The 9,051-nt window shown below is 41.6% G+C and overlaps 1 protein-coding gene across 1 annotated transcript in view; it reads left to right on the forward strand.

The window, feature by feature from the left end:
- ADGRA3 (adhesion G protein-coupled receptor A3) overlaps positions 1-9,051 on the forward strand; it is an 82,756-nt gene that overhangs the window by 32,474 nt on the left and 41,231 nt on the right. The window contains exon 10 of the mRNA XM_015568697.1: positions 976-1,131. Coding sequence (XP_015424183.1) covers positions 976-1,131 — 156 coding nt within the window. The remainder of the gene's footprint in view (positions 1-975; positions 1,132-9,051) is intronic.

Genomic DNA, 9,051 nt, shown 5'->3' on the forward strand with positions numbered 1-9,051 from the left:
TGCCTTTGTCTGAATACCTTTATCATCTCTGTCCACCAGACAGAATCCCAACCATCCTTCACATTCACCTGGGTAGCCAACTCTTGGGTTCCTTTCTATAGTCCTTTTGTCACAGTGACCCCTTGTCATACGTGTACCACTCAGGTGCCTTTTCCTGTCTTTACATTTGTCCACCTTTTTTTTTAATCCTCACCTGAGAATATGTTTTTATTGATCAGAGAGTGAGAGGAAGGGAGAGAGAGGGAAAAAAATCAATGCGATAGAGAAACCGATTAGTTGCCTCCCATGTACTCCCCAACTGGGGATTGAACCTGCAACCCTGCAACCCTTTGGTGTACTGGACGATGCTCCAACCAACTGAGCCACCCAAACAGGGTTCTATGCCTTTTTTAAACCAAACCAGAAGATAGTTTCTATTACACATTTTCTTATGATCCTTGGCACCGGTATGCCCTTTTTGCAATGATTGGTGCCGAGTCATGTTTCAGCCAATAGATAGATAGATAGATAGATAGATAGATAGATAGATAGATAGATAGATAGAAAATCAATAATAACAAACGTAAAAGGTCACTGGCAGTGAGTGCTTGGAGACACAAACAAGTAAGTCAGTGGCTCATACTCCCGTGTGGGGTGGCATTGGTCCTCCCAGCTGGAGTTCTCAGGAAAGGGCTCACTAAGCAATTGGGGTTGCATTTGTGTAGAATTTGGATGAGCAGAGACCAAGAGACGGTGCAGCATGTTTACCTGGTGGAGTCTTCTGTTTTACATTTCATTCTAAGTTTTCAAAACATCGCACTCAGGTTTGTTTCCACTAAAATTTCATTTTCTAAAGTTTGAATAAGCATGCTAAGGAGGTCATGGTGAGCAAATGATGTAATGTGAATGCATTGCAGTGTTATGAAATGCAAAGAAAAATGTCCAAAATTTTGTTCATCCGTTTGCTAAGTGCTTCTTCTAACCTTTTCGATATAGATGCCTCTCAATATTACCAACGCCGTGGCCACAGCCAGGCAGTTACTGGCTTACACCGTGGAAGCAGCCAACTTTTCTGACAAGATGGATGTCATATTTGTGGCTGAAATGATAGAAAAATTTGGAAGATTTACCAAAGAGGAAAAATCAAAAGAGGTATTTTTCTAGTTCTAAGTTGTTAGCAAGTCAACAAGTGGTCACGTGATAGGGTTGAATCTTTTTTAACACCTGTTTATGTTGGCTGTATTTGAACTAAATAAATACACTTTCCATGTTGAAAATTGTCATTGAGAAACTTACGCTCTGTTAGTGACCTTTCATTGAGAGGACTGGAGGTGAATGGTCAGTTCTTGGAAGCAATGGGATGTGATAGAACATAGCCTTCCTGTGAGAAGGCACCTTTGCTCTACATGTTATCCTTTAGGGTTAGCCAGGGCTGCCTGTGGCTGGCTTTCCAGATTTCTCTTCCCCACACAGCCCCCTCTGTTCCTTCTTCTGCATAAGCTGTAGTCACCCAGATTGTGTGTTAAGTTGCTTAATTCCTTTGGTAATGTCCTGGAGAAATGCAAGACTGTCCTAGGGACTTGCTTGAAATTTCAAATTATTGGAATAGGCACATTATGAAAATTCCGTGGCTTTGAAAATGAGTGCGTTTTAATGGGACCATATTAAAACTATGATATGCTTGTCCACATGGTATCCTGTAGGGGAAACCATTGACTGCAGCAGTTTTCAGAATGAATGAGCAGCAAATCATGCTTTGAATGAATTTGAAGATGCAGATTTAAGTTTCCAGCTACACGGGAACTTTATATAGACTGAGACTGTTTCATTTTTAAAAAATATGTTTTTTGTTGATGTTAGAAAGAGAGGAAGAGAGAGTGAAAGAAAGATAGAAACACCCCTGACTGCTAATAGAACTGTGACCTCTTGGTTCATGGGATGGGACTCATCCAACTGAGCCACAGTGGCCAGGCATATATACTGTTTCATTTTTGATGGAATCATGACTTTTAGAAGTAGAATAAACCTAGATCAAGTCATAAACTGAAGCCCAAAGAAAATGAAATCATTTAGCCAAGGTTATCCAGCTAGGGTAAGGCAGGGCTGGAAACAGAAGCCAGAGCCTTGCTGTCTAATCCAGAAGTTTCCTGCAGGTTCACATTTACTTTCTAGCACAATGTTGCCCTGTCTTAGTATTCCAGAAGTACTCAGCATACAGTGGTAGGGAAAATACTCTGCTAAACAAAGTCTATGTGTAAGCCTCTCAGATTCATATATATTGAAAGATTAAAAAAGAAAAGCCTTGTTTTCCTAAATCATTTAAGCAAGGAAAATTTTTGGTAGAATATCTATTAATATCTTGCATTTTGGAGATAAGTTTTGAAAATGCAGCCCTAGGTCATCGGGCGCTCTACTGGATATGATGTAGCTATTAAAGGATGGAAAATAGCTCAGCCAGCATGGCTCACTGGTTGAGCATCTACCTATGAACCAGGAGGTCACGGTTTGATTCCTGGTCAGGGCACATGCCTGGGTTTGGGGCTCGATCTCCAGTAGGAGGCATGCAGGAGGTAGCCAATCAGCGATTCTCTTATCATTGATGCTTGTATCTCCCTCCTTCTTCCTTCCTCTCTGAAATCAATAAATCCTAAAAAAAAAAAGAAAGGAGGGGAGGGGGAAGGAACATAGATATGTGTGTGTAAATGGGACTTGGGTGAATGTTTCAGTGTTGTTATCTGAACTTCAGACCACAGTTTTGTAGTGAATTGTCCTGCACTTTGACTGTGCCTCTGGGCTACAGCCTGCTGCCTGTGTGAGTTTTCTCAGCCCTGGGAGAAGCTGCCCGGCTCTGGCTCTGTGGTAATACTGCTCTCCATTCTTGATTATAATCACAGTTTAGCTGCCCACATGATTACGAGCCATTCATGGAAGTGGGATGTTTCCAGTCACTGGAGTAATTGGAATGACATTTGCAATGTGGACACTGAAAAAGATTCTGCCATCATATATATGTATTCCCATGCCTCTCTGTTTTGATGTCGGGGACTTTGGCTCACCTCCCCGCTCCTGAAGAGCAGTGCGGTGCCCAGAGGTGTGCGTTTCACCGTGTTTGCCCATGTGTGGTGGGAATGGTCTGCCACTTTGGAATGTGCATAGGGGAAAATGTCCTGTTGATGACGGAAAGTGAATTTTGTTTCATGAGTTATTAATTAACCAAGGTTCCTTTATTTTTAAAATGGGGAAGACACTTGCCCTGCTTAACTTCAAAATGTGTGCACACAAGTGAGAAAATACAGGTGAAACTATTTTGTGCAATAGTTGCAAAGCTAGGATGTGATTTTGTAGGTTTTAGAAATTTTACATTCTTATGATCTCAGAAGATAAGAATGAGGGTCTTTCTAAAAAAAAAAAAAAATTATCAGAATGCTTTAGTGACTTTAAAACCTTGGTTTGATGTAGATTCCTGTCACTTTCACTGGTTGACCTGGGAGGTAAAGATTGAATTATCTTTGAAAATAAATGATGTAGAAAGGAGAAACAGGAACAATTTCAGGATTGAATAACTGAGGTATAAAGGTACTATTATTACTCATGGTGCATTGACAGACATCCTACCTGATTCTTTGGAAAGTTAAACTGAAGGCTGTAGCTTTCACTGTTTATTAGTCTAATAAAATGAAATTATGAGGGTTAGGGAGGCACCATTTTAAGTTAATTACAAAAGCATAAAATTATACTAAGGTATCCTGAAATGCATATGGCTTAATTGGACAAATAATTAAATTGATTTTTGTTTTATATCCAAAAAGTTGCTCTGCTCTGGATAATTTCACAGCTAAAATATTGTGAGGCAGTTGCCTTTGTAACCTGGGATTGGATCTGGCCGACCCAAGCCGGTGCTCTGTGGTGAGGGCAGATACTAAACGCTACCAAATGGCCAGGTCCACGTGGTGTGTTCAGTGGGGTCTTTTAAAAACAGCTGAAGCCTGCCTGATAGGCAGCATAAGCATTTGTTCCATATTTAGGGGAATGATGAAAGCATCACGTGCCCATTTCAGAAGATGAGAAGGTAGAGATTACTCTGCTTGTGTGGTGGTACCCGTCCTGTGTTCTAGTTCCAAAGTGGAAGTTATGCAGCTCGTTGGGCACATGTTTATGCACAGGTTTAAAAAATGTAAAGTCTTTCATTTACTCATTTTAAAACATAGTCACTTCTGTATCAGCTGTTGTGTTTTCTTTTTTCTTTTTACTATTTCTATTTTTTTTTTCTTCTTGATCTTGCTTGTCAGACTTTTCTGTATTGTTCAACTTTGCAGAGACCCAGTTGCTGGCTTTGTGATCCTTTTCAGAGTATTGTCTCTCAAACTTGACCCTGCCTCTGTGTCACCTGAGGAGGTTTGTCAAGCAAAGTTTGCGTATCAAGTTAAGTTCCAGGCGATGCTGGACAGCATGTCTCTGAGAAAGGCACAGGCTTTGACAACCACTATTATGTGTTCACTAGAGGCCCAGTGCATGAAATTCATTCCCTAGGCCTGGCTAGTGATCAGGGCCTATCGGGGCCATCTCACCCAGTCCCGATCAGGGTCTGGCCAGTCAGGGCCTGGGGGCCTGCCAGCTGCCAGATAGGGCCTGCCGAATGGGGGAAGGAGTGGGGAGGGACCGCGGGAGGTTTGCTGGCTGAGGGTTGGGATGGGGAGGTTGACTGGCCATGGGAGGTTGGCTGTTGGAGCGCACTGACCACCAGCGGGCAGTTCCTGCATTGAATGTCTGCCCCCTGGTGGTCAGTGCATGTCATAGCGACCGGTCGTTCAGCCGTAATGGTCGCTTAGGCTTTTATATATATAGATGTTCTCTACTTATTTGTTTAACATTTTTTCCTTTAGGTCTAACCTTTTGAAAAGTTTTTAGAAACTTCTTGTGGGAACATTCTAAAAGTATAGGAGAATGTTTTTATTAATACCTACATTATACCTTTCACCTTCAATAATTTTCAGTATTTACCAGATGTATTCCTTTCATCCATTCATTTCCTTTGCCCTCCATCCCTCTCTCTTTTTTCCTCTTCCCCCCTGTTTGTTCATTCATTTCTTTTCTTTCTTTCTCTCCTCCACCCCTTCTCTTTCTTTCTCAATGCTGCATCATTTAGTAGTGAATTCTGGATGTCATATTTTATCCATAATTTTTCTACAATATAAGGAATTTTAAAATGGAACCATATTATTATGTCACCAAAATGAGTTCTAAGTCCTTAATATCATGAAATATCTAGTCCACGTTCAGTTTTCCTTAATTATGCTTTTTATTAATTGATTGATTTGAGAGACATACAGACAGATATTGACTTGTTGTTGCACTTATTTATGCATTCATTGGTTGCTTCTTGTATGTGCCCTGGATGGGTATCAAACCCACAGTCTTGGAGTATCCATCTGGATGATGCTCTAACCAACTGAGCTACTGGCCAGGGCTGATTATGGTTTTTGAAAAATTTAGACCTTACGTCTGGTTACCTTATGGAATTCATTTATATAATTTTGCAGTTGGTATGTGGGATTTTTTTTACACAGATAATTATATCACCAGCAAATAACAATTAGTTTTTCTAACTGTTCCTGTATTAAATGTTTTTTTTGCTTTTTTCCGGTTATACATTGGTGAGGGCCTCAGAACAATGTTGATTAGTGTTGGTGATACAGGATATTAATGATAATGGTTTAATTTATCATTATTAATAAGTGTGATATGTTTGCTTCTGCCATGTGCCTGGGGACAGTACCAGGGTAATCGGTCGGTCGCTTTGAAATTAGTTCTCAGCTAGAGATTTTTCCGACCATGGAAGTCCTATAAAATCTGACCTCAGACCTGTGAGAAGGTCAACTTGTGTTGATAAGGTGTGAGAGAGGACAACTTACTCTTTCTACCTTGAATCAAGATCAAGTTTCAAGTTCCTTGCTGTCCTTCTGTGAGCCTGGTTTGGTGCTGGTGTGCCCTGACCCTGGAGGTGTCTCTTTGGTTATCAGCCTCATCACTGGTCTGCTCCTGTGAAGCCTGCGGGGGTGGGGGAGGGGGAGTCCTCGGCCCCTTGTGGATATTAAGGCATAGTCTAAGCACAGTCCCTGGGGACAGAGTTCACCCGCAGAGCTCCTAGTCCCGCTGTTGTTTTGTTCTTGGCCTCTGGAGGAGTCTTTGCTTTCTGCCTGGTCAGTGGTAAGTAGAAAAATACAACTCTTTTCCCTTCAGCGATTTTCTCTTTTAGCAGGAGAGTTGTTCGGAGTATTCAGCTCTCTATTCTTCCAGAAAGGGAGATGAACAGACATTTTGTCATCAGAAAACACAGAATCTGCTCCCACTGGGAGAATTGGAGGAATCTTAAGCTTTTCTATGTGTGGTTAAGGTGTGGCTGAGGTGGGTGTCCATTGCATCCTGTGTCTCTGGACGAGTGTACCTCCCAAGTTCCTAGAATCTGTCATAAAAGCAACTTCGTCTACCTGGACCAAATGTTCACCTTTCTGTTGGTAACTGAAAAGATACCTTTATCGCCTTGACTGGAAACATATCAAGAATCACCTTTTCCCCAGTCACAGCAGCTCTGCCCTCGGTGCATATTTTTCACTTGGCTCTGTCTCTTTTTCTTCTCTTAAGTCTGTATTTCCCACTCTTTATTTATGTGCTCTTAATTAAAAATAGTTACTTTAAACATTTTGCTGGGCTACCTCAAATCCTTTCTGAAAGGCAATGAAGAGCCCTAACCGGTTTGGCTCAGTGGATAGAGCATCAGCCTGTGGACTGAAGGGTCCCGGGTTCGATTCCAGTCAAGGGTATGTACCTTGGTTGTGGGCACATTACCAGTGGTGGGTGTGCAGGAGGCAGCTGATCGATATTTCTCTCTCATCGATGTTTCTAACTCTCTATCCCTCTCCCTTCCTCTCTGTAAAAATAAAAAAAGGTAATGAAGAATAAATGCAACATTATTCTCAGCACCATTCCCCTCTTCCTCTCTCACCTGTTTCTCCAGGTCCATCATCATCATCATCATCACCATCACCACCACCTCTATACCACAGTAGAACCAGAGGTTTAATATCTGCCATGGGTCCTGATGGTTATCTCAAGGAGACCTCCTATTGAATATTAGCAGCTTAACTAAGCTATAAGCCAGTAATGTGATCCCAAGACATTCAGGTCACTGGAGCTAGCTAACAGTGACATAAATACACTTTTACAACATGACTGGCACTAGAGAGCCGTTTCTTCATTAAAATCAATCAGGGTAATGACATTCTTTAAGTTAGGCATCATCTCAGTAATATACTTAATTCATACCTAGGAGAAAATCCTGAAGAATACTTGAACTTTAATAATAACATCAGCTACTGTTACTATTATTTAGTCCAGTTTGGACTACTTGTCGGTTCCTGTAGTTCTCATTTCTACCTTAGCTGTACCCAAACAACTGCCTCACTTGCTGCCTCATCCACACTCTGCCTGTAATTCTTGCTTTTCTGGTGATTAGAATCAACAAGAGTGCCCCCTGCTGCTTTCTGCTTGAAAGAGAAAAAGTGTGGAGAGAAGTCCAGAGGGATCTAGATTCCTTGGTTTTTCTAAAATAAAAAAAACAAAACAAAAAAAAAACAAAGAAACAAACAAAAAAAACATGAATTATTTAATAAAGATATTTACCTTTTGTTATATTTTTTATCTTACTTTACTATAGAATGAGATGTTCAAAGCACTTTACATAGAATTTCCAGCCTCATTTTACAAATGAGAAAACTGAGTCTTGGAGAGGCTAATAATTTGCTCATGGGCATCTAACTTAAGACAGAATTGAAATCTTAACCCAGGAGAATTTAACTTCCAGACACATAAATATTCTGCCTTCAGTGTTATCTTATTCTCCTACTACATTGAAATGAAATATCATTACGTTTAGTTTATGTAGTTATCTTCCGTGTTTCATATGCTACCACATCAAGTTCATGAAATTTACTGATGATTTTGGTCTCATTCGGATGAGAATTCCAAACATATACTATACAAGGGTGGGCAAAGTAAGTTTACAGCTGCGAGTAGGTGAAACAGAGTTTATCCGGCTCTTGTAATCATCATAACCTGCATGCCTTTTTCCATACGAACAACTGTGAACCTCCTTTTGCTCAGCCCTGTATCGAGAAGAACAAGAACTATTTCTGTCTCTTAGAACAGATGACATTTAACTTTTCATTGTTATTAATGTGGCATTTTCATCCTTTGGCCTTTATCTGTGATAGAGTGCGTTCCCATGCATTTTCATCTGATCCTGGCCGTTGAGTGTGACAGGTGGGAGAGCAGGTGCGTGAGGCCTTCTGACCCTTCTGTGGCTGCAGTAGCCGTCGGGGAATGGGGTCAAGGGGAAGTACAATGCTTTCTCATGCCGGCTGTGAGGTTGCAGCTCTCTGGGTGTCAGATTTCAAGAATACTTTTTACTCCAGTGTAATGTTTTATGCACTGTTCTCCCTTTTGTGCCCTTTTTGCCGCTGTGGAGGATTCAGAACTGCTTCTGTAACCCAGCCACACACGCCTACAGCATTTTATCATCCCCTACGCTCGGGAAGATGTTGGCATCATTTCCTTTCCCTTAGTTCTTTGCCATTTAGGATGCAACAATGAAGAACATAGGTTTTTCTCAAGTTAAGGCAGTCACTCGAGTTAACTGCATACCTTCTTAGAGATATTTCTTGTCTTACAATTATTAACACATTAAATTCCATTACTGGCATTATCAGGTAAGCCATAGCAGGGGTTTTTGATCTTATAATAATTACTAGAGGCCCGGTGCACAAATATTTGTGCACTCAGGAGGGTCCCTCAGCCCAGCCTGTGCCCTCTTGCAGTCTGGGACCCCTCGGGGAATAACCACCTGCTGGCTTAAGCCCTCTCCCCAGGGGATTGGCCCTAAGCTGGCAATCAGACATCCCTCTGGCAGCCTGGAAGCCCTTGGGGGATGTCCAGTTGCCAGCGGGGAGCAGGTCTAGCTGCAGTCGGACATCCTTAGTGCTGCTGAGGAGGCGGGAGAGGGTCACACCACCACCA

Source organism: Myotis davidii, unplaced genomic scaffold (assembly GCF_000327345.1).
Source record: "Myotis davidii unplaced genomic scaffold, ASM32734v1 scaffold743, whole genome shotgun sequence".
In the NCBI taxonomy this organism is placed as follows: Eukaryota; Metazoa; Chordata; class Mammalia; order Chiroptera; family Vespertilionidae; genus Myotis; species Myotis davidii.